This window comes from Tricharina praecox (genome assembly GCF_024521635.1).
Source record: "Tricharina praecox strain CBS 144465 chromosome Unknown BZA05scaffold_5, whole genome shotgun sequence".
Classification (NCBI taxonomy): domain Eukaryota; kingdom Fungi; phylum Ascomycota; class Pezizomycetes; order Pezizales; family Pyronemataceae; genus Tricharina; species Tricharina praecox.
Window position 1 is genome coordinate 151,585 of NW_026250407.1, and position 15,614 is coordinate 167,198.

General features: G+C 54.0%; 5 protein-coding genes across 5 annotated transcripts; all 5 read left to right on the top strand.

Moving 5' to 3' along the window:
- The first annotated feature begins 1,471 nt into the window (after nt 1-1,471).
- On the top strand, nt 1,472-4,167 carry BZA05DRAFT_389262 (P-loop containing nucleoside triphosphate hydrolase protein). The gene is made up of 3 exons (XM_051482750.1): nt 1,472-2,413; nt 2,475-3,380; nt 3,458-4,167. The coding sequence occupies exons 1-3, from the start codon at nt 1,643-1,645 to the stop codon at nt 4,022-4,024; spliced, it is 2,244 nt and encodes a 747-aa protein (XP_051341877.1). The 5' UTR covers nt 1,472-1,642; the 3' UTR covers nt 4,025-4,167.
- A 1,122-nt stretch (nt 4,168-5,289) lies between these two features.
- Nucleotides 5,290-6,549, top strand: BZA05DRAFT_214671 (uncharacterized protein). The gene is made up of 2 exons (XM_051479641.1): nt 5,290-5,624; nt 5,712-6,549. The coding sequence occupies exons 1-2, from the start codon at nt 5,619-5,621 to the stop codon at nt 6,420-6,422; spliced, it is 717 nt and encodes a 238-aa protein (XP_051341878.1). The 5' UTR covers nt 5,290-5,618; the 3' UTR covers nt 6,423-6,549.
- Nucleotides 6,550-7,662, top strand: BZA05DRAFT_214672 (ankyrin repeat domain-containing protein). Its single transcript, XM_051479642.1, has 3 exons — nt 6,550-6,721; nt 6,774-7,378; nt 7,431-7,662. Exons 1-3 carry the CDS (start codon nt 6,661-6,663, stop codon nt 7,506-7,508), a joined length of 744 nt encoding a protein of 247 aa, XP_051341879.1. The 5' UTR covers nt 6,550-6,660; the 3' UTR covers nt 7,509-7,662.
- Nucleotides 7,663-8,225: 563 nt separating this feature from the next.
- BZA05DRAFT_464597 (sphingosine kinase) lies at nt 8,226-10,478 on the top strand. The gene is made up of 6 exons (XM_051487740.1): nt 8,226-8,741; nt 8,805-8,867; nt 8,925-9,116; nt 9,171-9,931; nt 10,044-10,199; nt 10,258-10,478. Exons 1-6 carry the CDS (start codon nt 8,609-8,611, stop codon nt 10,435-10,437), a joined length of 1,485 nt encoding a protein of 494 aa, XP_051341880.1. The 5' UTR covers nt 8,226-8,608; the 3' UTR covers nt 10,438-10,478.
- Nucleotides 10,479-11,481: 1,003 nt separating this feature from the next.
- Nucleotides 11,482-13,768, top strand: BZA05DRAFT_389270 (histone-lysine N-methyltransferase, H3 lysine-9 specific). Its single transcript, XM_051482751.1, has 8 exons — nt 11,482-11,577; nt 11,675-11,726; nt 11,846-11,854; nt 11,909-11,950; nt 12,004-12,113; nt 12,164-12,338; nt 12,397-12,913; nt 12,972-13,768. The coding sequence occupies exons 3-8, from the start codon at nt 11,846-11,848 to the stop codon at nt 13,436-13,438; spliced, it is 1,320 nt and encodes a 439-aa protein (XP_051341881.1). The 5' UTR covers nt 11,482-11,577; nt 11,675-11,726; the 3' UTR covers nt 13,439-13,768.
- Nucleotides 13,769-15,614: the final 1,846 nt, after the last annotated feature.

The window sequence follows — 15,614 nt, forward strand, 5'->3', positions numbered from 1 at the left end:
CACGCATACACAGAGGGACACGCAGAACGGTTCCATAGGGTTTTCGAGATGGGATGAGGGGTGGGGACGGATGGGACGGGTTGGGCTCGAAGACGACCGACGGGCTGGCCTTACGGTGAGAAATCTCCTCCCGTGCTGTGGGTTTGTTTATTTACTACTAACTTATGCGTGGCCATGGATGCATGCATACACACTCCTTCTGGATTCCTTCTCTACAGGCTTCCGCTTTCTGCGCGGACACTGTACCTGACACGCTAGAACCATCACGATGCAGGAGAAGTCACCGTTCCGCTGGGCTTCATCCTGGGAGTCGGGTTCCGATTGTAGTTCCGATTCTGGCTGCTGCTTTTGGGGGGAGGTTCCGCTCACGCTCCATCTACCGGGCCCGGGGCCTTGACAACCATCACCATCCATCACCGTCGCCCTCGCAACGACAATACGAGAAGGACATGCACCATAATCACAACAACAGCAGCAGCAGCAATAATAGAATAGCAGCAGCGGTAACAATAACAAAAACAATAACAGCAACAACAACAGCAACAATAACAGCAACAACGACAGCGACAAGGCTGGTAGTGGGCCGTGGACGGATGCCGAACAGTGGCGTGGCGAACGGCATGACCAGCCCATCAACCAGCCACCAGCTAGCATGCAGAGGGTATCCAGAAGTAGAGTGAATCCAAGGTCTGGCCGGGCAGCGACATGCAAAGCTGCAAAGCAACGCAAAGCAGAGCCAGAGAGACGCCGAGATCGGGGCTAGGGAAGCGAGAGGCTCGTCGGCTACACGAAACTCGGAGCCCGTAGGGCTAGCATGCTTGGGGAATGGTCTGGCACGCTCGTCTCACGTCCAATTTACGGCCACTCTCCAGGTTTGTGATCCACTTTTGCGTGTCCACGCTCCGTGAGATTGTGTTTTAACTACGGTATGCTATGTGTCTGTTTGCTCGGAGGCGGTTCTCTGGCGAAACAAAATATCGTCATCACCATCGGGTAGGCAGCCGCACGAACGCACGCACACACCGTGGCCACCACAGACTCCTCACCATGGTTGACCCATGGACAAGACCCATATCGGCCCCATGCACACACACACACCCTCCAGCGAAAATTAAACACCTCAGCTGAGAATAGAACAGCCAGAAACCCTCGCTAACCACACCCAAAACGATCCCGTAAAGACGCAACGAAAAGAAAAGAAAAGATTCAAAAAAAATGAGAAGCGGCAATCTGATAAGATCGAGATAGTGGCTCCACCATTCCGGCAACCGAACGCTAGAAACCCACCACACACCACCACTCACAATAATATGTACTGCCACCACCACCACCACTGAAGAGATGTGGCGCGTCTCCGTGGCAACCCACTCAACTCATTCTCCACTCACAGCCACTCACCGAGAGCTGACCCCTCCCCCCCACCCCAGTGCGGCTACTCTAGCCTCTGTGGAGTGCCGTGCCCCACCCCCCCCCCAAACTGGGAAAAGCCATTCGCTCTAAAATTCCTAAACCTCCCCGCGATTGCCCACAAAAATAAAAAATAAAAAAGCGCCGGCCTCTCATTTCATCGCGATATCGAAAAGGAAACCGAAACACCTTGCCACTTGCCACTTGCCGTCCTGCCTGTCCTGTCAAACGAACCATGGAGGATAAAATTACCGCAATCCTACCGTCGCTCGACCCCGTCATCACCGAGTATTCCGTCGGCTTCCTATCCCATGCCGCCACATCCACCTCTCCGGAGGCCGATCTCGAGCTGGCCGAAGCCATCAGCACCGTCACCCAGATCTTGCTCGATGCCGCGCCGCCCGCCCTCGATCAGGCAAAGATCACGGGCATGATCGCGCAGCTCGTCGCCCAGCTGGAGGCGAAGCATGGCAGCCGCAAGGAATCTTCGTCCCAGGCGAAGTCGAAGCGGTTGGACCAGACCATTCACGTGGCTTCGCACAAGAGCATCTCCGCGACGATGGGGCTCCTCGGGAGCGGGGTAGACCTCGACGCCGTCGGGTCGCGTAAGGTCGAGAGCAGGGTCGACAAGAAGAAGCTCGAGAAGGCCGAACGCAAGATCAAGGCAAAGCAGGATAAGAAGGTCATGAAGAACGTCGAGTACGAGGCATCCAAGCTCGTCGGTGGCGATGACCAGCAGGCGTACGAGGAGTTCTACATGACGGTCAATCCATTGACCCTGGACTCGGCGTCGGCCGGAAAGAGCAAGGAGATTAAGGTCGAGGGTATTGATCTGTCGATCGGCGGTCTGAGGATCCTGACCGACTCCACTCTTACTCTGGCCTATGGCCGGCGGTACGGTCTTGTGGGAAAGAACGGTATCGGAAAGTCCACACTGCTGAGGGCACTCTCCCGGAGAGAAGTCGCCATCCCGACTCACATCACCATTCTCCACGTGGAGCAAGAGGTAACTAGGGCCAATATGGTTAGAGCTTTTGGTGGATAACTGTTTCTGATGATGACTGCAGATCATGGGAGACGAGACTTCAGCTATACAGGCAGTCCTGGACGCCGATGTCTGGCGGAAGCACTTGCTGAACGAGCAGGCGCGGATCACTCAGGAGCTGAACACCCTCGTGAACCAGCTGGATCCGGTCACTGTCACCAGCGACATGGGCTCCAAGACACGTCAACGCGACGAGTTGGACGCCCTGCTCACCGATGTGCACTCAAAGTTGGCCGAGATGGAAGCCGACAAAGCCGAATCCAGAGCTGCCGCAATTCTTGCCGGTCTGGGATTCTCGCCCGAGAGGCAGCAGTTTGCTACCAAGACGTTCTCTGGAGGTTGGCGAATGCGTCTGGCGCTGGCCCGTGCCTTGTTCTGTAAACCTGATCTCCTGCTTCTCGACGAGCCGTCGAACATGTTGGACGTTCCTTCCATCACCTTCCTTTCCGAGTACCTACAGACCTACCCATCCACCGTCCTGGTCGTGTCTCACGACAGAGCGTTCCTGAACGAGGTCGCAACCGACATCATCCACCAGCATTCCGAGCGATTGGACTACTACAAGGGCGGTAACTTTGATTCCTTCTATGCCACCAAGGAGGAGCGACGGAAGACGGCGAAGCGCGAGTACGAGAACCAGATGGCGTACCGTAAGCATCTGCAGACTTTCATCGACAAGTTCAGGTACAATGCCGCCAAATCTTCCGAGGCGCAGAGCAGAATCAAAAAGTTGGAGAAGCTGCCCATTCTGGAGGAGCCGGATGACGAATACTCGGTCGTGTTCAAGTTCCCCGATGTCGAGAGTCTCAGTCCGCCGATCATGCAGATGTCGGGCGTTTCGTTTGCGTATACGCCTGGACGGCCTATTGTCGAGAATGTTGATCTGGATGTACAGCTTGACTCACGTATTGGTATCGTTGGACCCAACGTACGTATCTATCTTCCTCTACTCGTGGTGAATTTCCCCTCTCCCCCAGCATGCTGACCACATTATTATCACCACAGGGTGCCGGTAAAACTACCGTCCTCAAGCTTCTCATCGGCCAACTCGAGCCATCCAAGGGACTGATTAGCAAGCACGCTCGTCTGCGTGTCGGATTCTTCGCCCAGCACCACGTCGACGCTCTGGATCTGACCATGAGTGCCGTCAGTTTCTGCGCCAAGCTCTTCCCCGGCAAAACCGACGAAGAGTACCGACGCCACCTCGGAGCTTTCGGTATCACGGGTACCACGGGACTGCAAAAGATGGGCCTGCTCTCCGGAGGACAGAAATCACGTGTGGCCTTTGCATGTCTGAGTCTTACGAACCCGCACATCCTGGTTCTCGACGAGCCTTCCAATCACTTGGATATCGAGGCCATGGACGCCCTCTCCGATGCCCTGAGACAGTTCCAGGGTGGTGTGCTCATGGTTTCTCACGACGTTACCATGTTGGCCAGTGTTTGCACGCACCTGTGGGTCTGCGACAACGGCACCGTCGAGGCTTTCCCGGGTGATATCAATGCGTACAAGAAGCGCATTCTCGAGCAGGCTGGTGCAGACGGTGTGGTCAAGCAGAATCATCATAGTTAGTTGGGTGGCTCAGCCGGTCAGGTTGGGTTGGGTTCGGTCGGGTTGGGTTGGGTCAGGTTCAAGGGGAGAAAAAGGAGTTATTGGGTTTGCGTTTGTGTCGTACACATTGTTTACATATCCGAAGACATTCGTTCATTCACCGTTCATTCATCGTCGGTGCAAGATATGGGCCTATCCATCCATCCACCCAGTGACACTCTACCTACTATACAGTCACCGAGACTTTGGTGGCCGGCTGACTCGGAACAGTGCACACCTAACCTATGGGTTGGATGTAATAAACTCTGCCTAAACACATGCGCAGGTACATAGGTAGGTAGATGTCAGATTTCATCTCCCCCCAGTTGCATGTTTCCAATTATCCGCCGCCGCGAATGCTGCAACTGCAACTACAACTGCAACTGTGCTGACTTCAGGGTGTTTCCTTCCCCTTTCCCCCTCCCCTTCCCCTTCCCCCTCCCCTCAAAGTTTCTGTTTTATCTACCTACGGCAATTGGGAGAGATGCGGGCAACTGCAACGATCAAGGTCTCACCTAATCTGCAATCCCCCATTTCGATTCAGGTACAGGCCTCAATCTCAATCCTGTGATAACTCCAATCCCAAATCCCAACTCCCAAATCCCAAATATTTCATCTCCAGCGCATGAGCATGACAGCCGAAGTGCGGAAAAGAAGGAAAATCTCGTGCAAGAGTTAGGTGCCTGGGTAAGCCACAGCTGTGCGGTTCCAGCTGAAGTCCAACCTGCCAACCAGCCAACCAGACAGACGGCCAGACAGACGGCCGGCAGCAGTTGCGGCGTTGGGAATCCTATGTATCCTACTCTACACGCCCTACATACCGTACCAACGTGCTCTCTACTCGTACTCAGTACAAAGATACATAGACGTAAGAGCGCGGCGCAGCGCAGCCACCACCCGGCACACAATTGCCACATACCCAGTTCCTGGGGGCAGGCGCATGCCCTATCGAAACACCCATAGGCCACAAGCCACCCCCCACCGCCCTCAGCCAGCCATCCGGAGAAATACTACAGGTCGCGGACAGGCGGGCGCTTAATGTGTGTGGGGGGAAGGAGGGGAAGGGGAGGGGGTAGCCGGGTATCAGCGCTACTTTAGAGTATAAAAACAAAAACAAAAAAAGGAACGTGGGCTGCGAGAATGGGAAGGGAACGAACTTCATTGAGGTTTCGGTTTCGTGTGTGTATGTGTATGTGTGCGGGCGTGTGTGTGTGTGTGTGTGTGAATGTGTGTACCTATGCTCGGTGTGTGTCCTCGGTGGGTGTATGTCTGGTGTGTCTGGGGTGATTCCCGGCGGAGAAGTGCGATATTGGATTGGGCGGAGGTGGGAGGGGAGAATGAGAATGCGAAATAGCGAGGGGTGGTGGAATGGGGATAAGATGGGATGGGATGGGGGGGAGGACTCCCTACTGCTAGTACTTAGGCATGAACGTCCGCCCGCGCCGCAACGAAGCTTAGGAATTTTTTTTGTTGTTTCTCTTTTGATTTGTTACAGGCGCACAGCTGGTTGGGATTGGTATCGATCGTTGTACTGTGTTTTCTTATTCCGAGGGTATGTATGCGGTGATCGCGGGTGATGATCGTGGGTGACCTGGAATTTGGAGCTTGGAACTGGGAACTGGAAAGAGTGTTCGGAGGTATGCTGACAGTCGTGCGGCGGTGCTGGTAGTTCCATTCACTCATTCACTCACTCGCTCACTCGTTCCTTCGGCCGCTCTTTCGCTTTCGCTTTCACTTCCACCCTCGCTCTTTTGATTGTGGCTGTGTGCGATCCGGGAATTCCGACAACCTCCACCCATACATACCTCATACCTCATACATTCACCGATACATCGCCACGATGTCCCCATCGTTCCCAGCACCGCTCGCCATTCTGTTACTCATCTCCCCGGCCCTGGCTTCCCCCCTACCAGCCACGGCGTCGGCGTCGGCCGAGCAAGCCGTAGTAGCAACACCCATCGCCACCTCCCCCGCCACGGTCGTCGAAGCAATCACGGACTCGGACTCCTCCCCGGACTCCTCGTCATATGCGCCCACCCGGCTGATCCCCGGCATGACCAATTCCGCGGCAATAATAATGCTCGTGATAATCGGCTGCGTCCTCATCCTGGTGCCGATGTTCGGGTACATCTGGACCCGTCGTGGTAGACGGTTATCCCGAGTTGCCCGTGTGGCGGGGGAAAAGGATGTGGCGGGCGGGCTGGGGAGGTCGGAGAGGTCGGAGAGTAAGATCTCGCTGGTTAATGCGGTCATGAGGAGGGATACGGCGGGGAGTGCGGATACTTGGATGGACGAGGTTAGGATGCCGACGAGGGTTTTGACGCTGCAGAAGGATCGCGGCGAGGGTGGCTGCGGTGTCGTCAGGGCGGTTGATGTTTAAAAGTTCGGGGGCGTTAGGACGTGGTGGTTAATGTTATGCCCGCCTGTCTGAAATCTGGTTGTCGGGAGGCTGTTGTTTATGCAAGTGACACCTTGTGCGTAGATACCTGGTGGATGGTGGGGTTAGTTATATTATGTACCGTGCACTTGCATGACGTAAAGTGCCCGTGCAGTCCGCCACCAATCACAACCATCATCAATAATCGCATCTCCGACATCAAAGACCATCACCATCAGTAATGGACAAAGCCCTCCTACCCGACCGCGAAGAAATCCACGAAGCCTGTCGCGAAGGTCGCTGTCCGTGCCCCCATCCCACCTACCAACACACCTCCATACTAACACCACCCAGATGCGAAGGTCGAAGAGCTTCTCCTCGCGAATCCGAAGCTCGCCTCGCGCCGCGACAGCGACGACCGCCTTCCGCTCCACTGGGCAATAAGCTACAGCCACTTGTCGATCGTGACGCTCCTCTCGGACCAGTCCTCCTTCGACGTGGACGCGGTGGACGGCAGCGGCTGGACACCGCTCCAGATCGCCTGCTCGATCAAAGACGGCGAATCCCTCGTCTCGTTCCTGCTCTCGCGCGGGGCCGACGTCAACGCCAAGACCAACGCGGGGCAGACGGCGCTGCACTTCGCCGTATCGAAGCAGAATTTCCCGCTGTGCCGACTGCTCCTGGGACCGCCGCATAAGGCTAGCGCTAGGGTGAAGGACCGCAGAGGACAGCTGCCGATTCATAGGGCGGCGGCGGTGGGGAGTGCCCCGCTTATCAACCTGCTGCTGGATCATCAGAGCCCGATCAATGCGAAGGATGCGGATGGCTGCACGCCGTTGCATCATGCCATCGCCGAGGGCCATGGTGATGCCGCCGTCGCCCTGTTGAAACGCGGAGCCGAGACCGATATCAAGGATGGAGATGGAAAGCTGGCGATTGCGTGCGCGCCAGATAAGAAGGTGAGCTCTTCAACTCCGGCGGAATTGTGGAATGTCGTGCTGATGGGGATAGGTGGGGATGTATATCCTCAACGCAGCGACCGAGGAGGGAATCGAGATTACCATGCCGGAGGGTGTTACAAGTGTGTAGCCAGAGGCGCTGGAATACGGGAGGCATGGTGATGGCGATGGCGTTTGGATGCGATTTACTAGGCTTTCGGGAGCATTGGGGAATATCAACAGGTTTACGTGGGTGTTCGATGAGGGCGGTGGTGAAGAAACTAGGTGTCGTTTCGAGTTGAATGGCTCACCTAACCCGAGATACTATACCGGCCGGCGACCACTTCCCCGAGAAACTGCCTTCCGGCCGAATAGTGAGATGCCCGCTATAGCTGTCCGTACTTACAGGATGTCTTTACCCGATCAATGGTTTAGGCAACGCTCTTTGGGTTATGGAGTGAATGGCGATAGGGTGGAGTGAATGCCGTGGTTCGCGTGGACGGGTGGTCCTTTGTGAAAGGGCTCATCCCGCAACCGAATTCAAGTGGGCTCGAAAGGTGGGGTGGTGGTGGTGGCATTGGGTGATTGCCGAGCGATTTGAAGAGTCCTATCATGTTGGTAGCAAGGCGGCGGCCCAGTACCGGTAGAGTATTCGGGCCTTCAATTGGGAGCTTCATGTACACCTTTCACTGTGATTCCTAGCCTAAGCAGATCCACAGGCTGCAGAGCATAATTGCATGCACCGTATGACAGTAACTACTAGTAGCCCAACGTTCTCCTTGGCGACTGTGCATAGCGCGTACCAAATCATCAAGTGAACGGGACGGCAGCGGCAGCGGCTGTGGCCCTACGTACCTGAAAGTAGCTTTTTGCTTGTTCCGGTTCCTGCATAATTACTTCATCAACTTCTCCGGCCGATTTCCTGCTTGGCCAACTTAGTACAATACAGCCTGCCAAACCCATGATGGGCTCGTGGGGCACCTGGCTCCCCACCAGATCTGAGCCGGGGCGAGCTACGTATTTGGCCTAATCGCCAGGCGCACAACGCAGGCACGCGTTCTCTCCCTGACCACATGCTCGCTTTAAAGTAGGTGGTAGTGGTAGGCATACTACACAGCTTCCCGAGCTTTCCGGTCCGAACCTGCCTTTTCTATTTCATCCCTCCCCATCTCCTACCGGCTTTCAGATGAAAAAAAGCCCTATAACGCACCGTACCGTACCGCATATCCACGATCCACGCCGACGACGCCAATGTCAACCGAACCACTCATGGGCACTCCCTCTCCCTCCTCCTCCTTCGATGCGAGGCCCGGGCCCGAGTTTACCCTCAGCCTGGGGAAACAGCTTTCGCTGAGTATCGGAGCAGAAGCACTACATATCCAAGGTGCCTGTCTACCGCCGTCCGGGCTACCCACGGGAGTGAGGAACTGCTAACGTCGGCCTGTAGATACCCACATTCCGAAATCCGCGTCGCGGTCATGCTGCGGATTCGCCGGCACCTCCGACCTCGGTAAGCTTCTGCGGGACGAAAGTGGACACGGCAACGAGGACTGATCGGTAGGCGCAGCGAATAGTGTGACGATACCGCTTTACAACCTGCTGTGGGTTGACGTCGGCGATGCTTCGGTCACGATAAAGTTTGCGGCGGAGACGTCGAAGTCGAGGGTGAAGGCCAGCAGCCTTACGTACCCGTACGATCTACCGGCTCGCTCGGCGGTCGAGGCGTGGACGGAGAGGGTGCTGGGCGCGGCGTACGGCAGTGCGTGGTTCCTGTCATACTCGAGGTGCGGCGGCAGCTGACAGCCTGTGGTAGCATTGATACAACGGCCACGATACAAGGTCCTGATAAATCCCTTCGGCGGCCAGGGCAATGCAGCACGGCTGTTCGAGACGGCGTGTAGGCCGATTTTGGAGGCGGCGAATTGTTCTCTCGATGTTCAGACCACGGAATGGACCGGACATGCGGTCGATATCGCGCGCGAGATTGATATCGAGGCTTACGATGCGATACTTTGTTGTTCTGGCGATGGTGTTCCGCATGAAGTTTTTAATGGGTTGGCGAAGAGGGATGATGCTATGAAGGCGCTGAAGACTATCGCCGTGGGTCAGCTACCTGGAGGTTCTGGAAATGCCATGTGCTGGAATCTCACAGGAACGGGAGACCCGTCTGCGGCAACATTATCGATCATCAAATCCTCACGGAAGTCCATGGACCTTGTTTCGATCAGTCAGGGAGATCAGCGGTTCCTCTCTTTCCTGTCACAATCGTTTGGAATCATCGCCGAGGTGGATCTTGGGACGGAGGACTTGCGATGGATGGGCGGTGCGCGATTCACTTACGGTCTGATGCAACGAATATGGAGGCAAACAGTATACCCATGCGACCTAGCGGTGAAGATCGCGATCGATGATAAAGACACGATCCGGGAACATTACCGGCAACACGAGGCGCAAGGGGTTCTCCATGGCGAGACGGGGCTTCCCGAGTTGCGGTTCGGCACAGTCAATTCCGAGTTGCCGGACGATTGGGAACTCATCCACCAGCCGAATATGGGGAACTTCTACGCTGGGAATGTACGTTGTGGTTTCTTTTATTCTATCCCTTAGCATTCCCGGTGCTTTCGAAGATAAAACGAAGCGGTGATGACTTGCATCGATGGAGAGGTGGCTAACATGTGCAACATAGATGTCCTGGATGTCGGCCGGCGCGAATTTCTTCCCCGCATCGCTGCCGAACGACGGGATGTTTGATCTCGTCTGCGTGGCCGGCAATATCAGCCGTCGGCAAGCTTTGAAGATGCTTGTTTCCGTTGAGACCGGAGAACATTTCGAACTGCCACACGTGCGTAATACCGGTTCAACTCCGTCTCCGGGCACTGACTTTTCCGCGATAAATATAGGTGTCCTACCGAAAGATACTAGGCTACCGGATCATTCCACACAAGCGCCCTGGCGTGACAGAGGAGTATATCAGTATAGATGGGGAGCGCATTCCGTTCGAACCGTTTCAGGCTGAGGTCATCAAGGGGTTGGGAACTGTACTGGCCAGAACCGAGCAGTATCTGGCACCTGGTGTTTGAGGGGGAGGTGAGGCAAGGGAGGAAGGGCAACTCGAGGAATGGTCCGAGGCAGGGAAATATTCACCGCCATATCTGCACTTGTGGCAAATACTCAACGGAAACTGTTCTTCACAGTTCTCGAGAATTTTGGTGACGGTATTTAAAGGGTCAAGGTGTTTTATATGGAGACTTATAAGGGCTTTGAGACATTTTTGAGTCTGGCTGGAGCGATAGAAAGCAATTTGACCTGTTTTTATCGAAGATTTCCGAGTTCCTCACCTGAAATCAATATTCTTGCATGCATACTTTGGGACCTTTTACTCTTGGGCTAGATGGCCAAGCACTTCAACTTTTAATCCGATACCTGATCTCTCAGCCAGCTCCTGGAGACCTCAGAAGAAGCATCTGCATGCATCGTGTACCACCTGGACCTGGATTGCTGTTGTTGGACGGGAAGGAGAAGGGGAAGGGGAAGGAGAAGAGTTTATTTGTTACAATTGTCGCTGGGACCGTAGTAAGAACGGAATACCCCGAGTTTATGACGATAAATTGACTGTTCGGCATGTTGCATGACCGAGATATCCGACAACAGGAAGCTTCACAAACATCTTCAGGAACGTGCATGATGTTCAGTGCCTCCTAACAACAGAAAATTTGACATATATCTCCCGGAACATAAAGAAAGCTTTACATACATCTTCAGGGATATAAAGAATGCTTCACATATGCATACCCCTCCAGGGACGTGGAGGAAGCTTCACAGTGGTAAGGCACCACCACATCACATGACCACTATTATCAACCTCACCTCCAGCTCAGTAGCAGTTTTCAAGATATAAAACTTCCAATACCTTGAAGTTCACTGAGTGAACTATACAAATACTACTTCAGTTCATTCATATGGTAAAGGCTTGGCATCCGACCAGTTGCCTCCTCTGATGGGACACTTCCTGTTAGAGATTAGCGTGATCCCATGTGAGAGTACCTTAGCGTAGATTTTGGCCCGGCATCGGTCTTTTGAGCTCACTTCCCTCTATGGATGTGCCAAGACTGACGCTAGCGTATAGTTAGCGCCTTTTAAGCCCACAACTTTATCCACCTCACCTTCTTCCCTTTACACATCCTCCCAGCCTTCTCAGCACCATTGACCTTCCGATCACAGTAAGTACCATACTCTCTATTCATCACGATATGTAAACATCTACATTGACAGACTTCAATACATACGATCATCTGTACTGATTGCCCTGTGATCTAGAAGTCCTTGATCACCTGTAGCTGCCTTCAAACACAAAAGTCACTACAACAAGGTTTGTTTCTTTTTGGCACCTCGAATGTTTCTCCATTCTCAAACCATCCATCGCTTATATAATTGCACTGCTCTGCTTCGAATTTTTGTTGATAATACCTGCTAACACTTTCTATTCAGATGGCAGAAGTAAGGGCCTTGAAAGCCAGAGACTTGAGCCTCAACCCAACTAATTGCGTACAGAATCACTCCACCAAAGTTGTGGATGTCAAATACATCGGAGGAGTGAGTATTCATCTAAAATAAGTTGAAGACAATGATGCTGATGACGCGTGTAGCACCCGTGGTACCGGGTGACATGGAAGGGTTTGGGCCCTTCCTATGACACCTGGGAGCCAACTCGGTGTCTGGGTGTACTAGAGGATGTCGTCAAGCAGTGGAAAGAGAGGTATGCATTAAGGACACTTATTTTTGTCGATTATTCTGACTTGTTTTTAGGACTAGGCGCAAGCGCAGAGCATCAAACTCAACTTCCATAACCAAGCGCCTGAAGTTGCTCAACACCTCCAAGAGAGAGCCCAGCTTAGAAGAAGAAGAAGAAGAAGAGCCCTTTACCATCTGGGATTTAGTGGCCGGCGAAAAACCTCCCTACATCATGGTGGACAAAAACAATGTAAGATTCTCTGTCCCTCAATCCCGAAATCCCAACCTACTAACTTGAGGTGAAATAGCAGAAGAAGCCAGGCATGATGGCTTCCAAATCCGCCAAGACCAAGCCATACGAGCACAAGGATGAACCGACTCGTCCCGCTGTGCTTGCCAACCCGAAACACCACAAGTTCCTCAAAAAATTGGCCAAGATCGAGGGTCCGCAGATCACTCTTGTCAACAGCGTTGACGACGAGCCATGTCCTCCTCTTGACTTTGAGTTCATCAAGGAACTCAGATTGACTGATAGTCTGAAGGAGATCGCGGGGGTCACCACGTGGAACAACAACTTTACTGTCGGTTGCAGCTGTCCGGTGACTGGCTGTGTCGACAAGGAAAATTGTGATTGCCTCGATGAGCTCCCGGAAGAAACCGGCCGCAAGCAGTACGACAAGCATGGCCGCATCACGAGGAATAATCAATATGCCATCTTCGAGTGCAATTCCCGTTGCAACTGCGGACCCCAGTGTTCCAGCCGCGTCGTCCAGAAGGGACGCAAGGTCAAGCTGGAAATCTTTAAGACCACAAACAAAGGATGGGGTGAATACCTACATTCAACTAGTTCACTTCATTGCTATATGATGCTGACTGAACTTAGGCCTTCGCTCTCCCGAGTTCCTCAAGAAGGGCACCTTTGTTGAACTTTACCTTGGGGAAGTCATCGGTCCCACAGAGACGAGGCGCCGCGCTGACGCCGGTAATGAGATGAATCTCAGCTACTTGTTCGACCTGGACAAGTTTCACGAGCAGGGAGAAGATGTCCTTGCACAGGATTCGTGTTGCACGATAGACGGCCGCGATTGCGGAGCAGCCTCCAGGTTCATCAACCACTCATGCGATCCAAACTTACTCACGTACGCGGTTACGTCGGAGAGGCAAGATGGCAAGATATACAACCTGGCCCTATTTACGGCTCGCGATATCCAGCCCTACGAGGAACTCACCTTCTCGTACACCAGTGAGAGCGCTGCTCCCACCAAGAAGGTTGTTCCCACCAAAGACGACAAGGAATCGAAGCCCTGTCTATGTGGCAGCGACAGCTGCGTTGGATTCCTCTGGGCTTGAGTGGTCCCGTGTTTTTCTGTGGGGTTTTTTCAATGGTGGATCCCTTTCGGCGCTCGAGGTCTCGTGTTTCTTCTGTTTTTCTCCTGTTTTCTGTGGGCATTTCTTTCAATGGTGGATCTCTTTGGGCGTTCGAGGTCTCGGTTTTCGTGTGGTTTTCTCCTTTTTTCTGTGGGAGTTTCTTTCAGTGATAGACGCGGAGTTCGGTTGATTGTTCTTTTTCACATCATAGTTAGTGAGTTCGGTTAATTGTTTTTTCTTTCTTCTCATCATAGGTAGTGAGATCGACTATGTCCGATCGTCATAAATTTTAGCGCATACATATCCCGCCTCTCTCAGGATGCTACTCGGTGTCTCCATCATGTGATGTCTGGCTCGTTGGCAGTGCCTTCCTCCCCCATTTCCACTTGTTCCTCTCCCACCTTTCCTGCGTTTGTCCGGCCCATATCCGTGCCCATGAGAAAGCCAAGTGTGGCTGAGCTACGCTTTTCTTCCGCAAAAAGCTTAGATACCTATCAAAACCTCAACCTTCCGTTTCTTCGTCTTTCCCCTGGCCGCCACCCTGCCCCTCCTCATGCCGGACGGTCTCCAAAGAAGTGTTCGCGGGTCTGCTGGGGTTTTGGATCGTATACACCACCTACGGTATAGATGCCGGTCGCCCTCCTCCTCCTCCTCCACCCGGTCACTCGTGGAGGGAACTTGGCCCGGCCTGGCCAGAGCGTGAACGGGATTTCGGTTGGTGGGTATAGGTACAGTTTACCGGGACACCGCCAGGTTGCTGGTCGTCAGCGCCTTACAAGCTGTCCACTACCCCCGCTGTCCGCTGCCGATAGTTAAGTGTAATATTTGCTAATGCGTTTGTCTATCCAGGTGCAGGCCTAGGTGGGCAGTGGGTTCGAGTATTCTCGGTGATGTCCTACCTTAGTACTTTATGTAGCTGATCTGAGCAAAGTCCGCGGCCGGTTATAGGTACTCCAGCTACCTAGGTATTCGGTACCTTCGTGGAGGCTGAGGGCTGTTGCATGCGGCTGTCTGATGCTGGACTGTTCATTGCCGTCGAGGCTCGATGCCAGATACCTACCCGTTGGAGCTTGAAGCGTTCAAGCTGTGCCCTGGGGCCTGCATGCGATTACGACTCTTAAGTCGTTGGCTTGATGCTGGAATTAGGCCCTCCGCAGTCCTGCCCGAGCATCAGAATCGGTGGCGGCCTTGCCCCATATTCTGTTCTCCTCGATTACCACCGCGTGATGGGTTATGGATCATGTGCAGCCCGGCGGCTGGTTCTTTCCCCTGGGCAGTGGAGGCTTGTTCACCCTCCCTAGGTGCATATCTCCCTCCCCATCTCCCTCCCCATCTTCCTCCCCATCTCCCTCCCTATCTCCCTTCCGTGCACCCCGTACTTCAGCCCTCCCCTCGGGCCGCGATCCGCCGTGCCCCCTTCCCCCGAAATACCCAAGTGAGTTTCTTAGCAGCCTCTACTCAGCATACATACTCGATCAACCCCCTCACGTCCGCCTTAGGTATTCCCCCTTCGGCATTCCTTACGGTTTCGGAAGCAACAATGCGGTGAAGGGTAACGGAGCAACCATTGATGCCTCGATGGGATTATTGGCTAACTGGTCGTGGAGCATGAGGATGAGGACATCACTAGATGGAAATCCGTGCATCTCGAGTCGAAGTACGGGAATACCTGCACCAATCGATACTCGTCGATCTACCACCACAGAACCGAGCTCGGGACGGTCATGCTGCCCCTCCACCGCCGCCCGGACGATCCCGGCAGCTCCAAGGACCAAGGCAGCCCACGGGACGGCACACCGAATGCCTAGGTACCAGCCACCGAGCCTCCGCTTTCTATTCTAGGCACATTCCGTCACGACGACCCCGCAGAAGTAAGGAGGTGGTGGTGGTGGCGGTGCCGGCGGAGGTGGTGGCGGATACCTATCGTACCTGGTGCAAAGGGGCACGTGGAAATGCCCCCCACCCCCGCATCATCATGGCGACGGCAAATGGGTTAACGCATACCGTACCTATCGTCTAGGTAGGTGGGTAGGTGGGTAGGTACTCGCGGAATATGTATCGGGATATGTGGAATATGTAGGTACATACCGGCGGTCACTATTTGCATTCCAGCCACATTTCGTCAGTCAACTGGAATTGGAACTGGAACCGCACATCC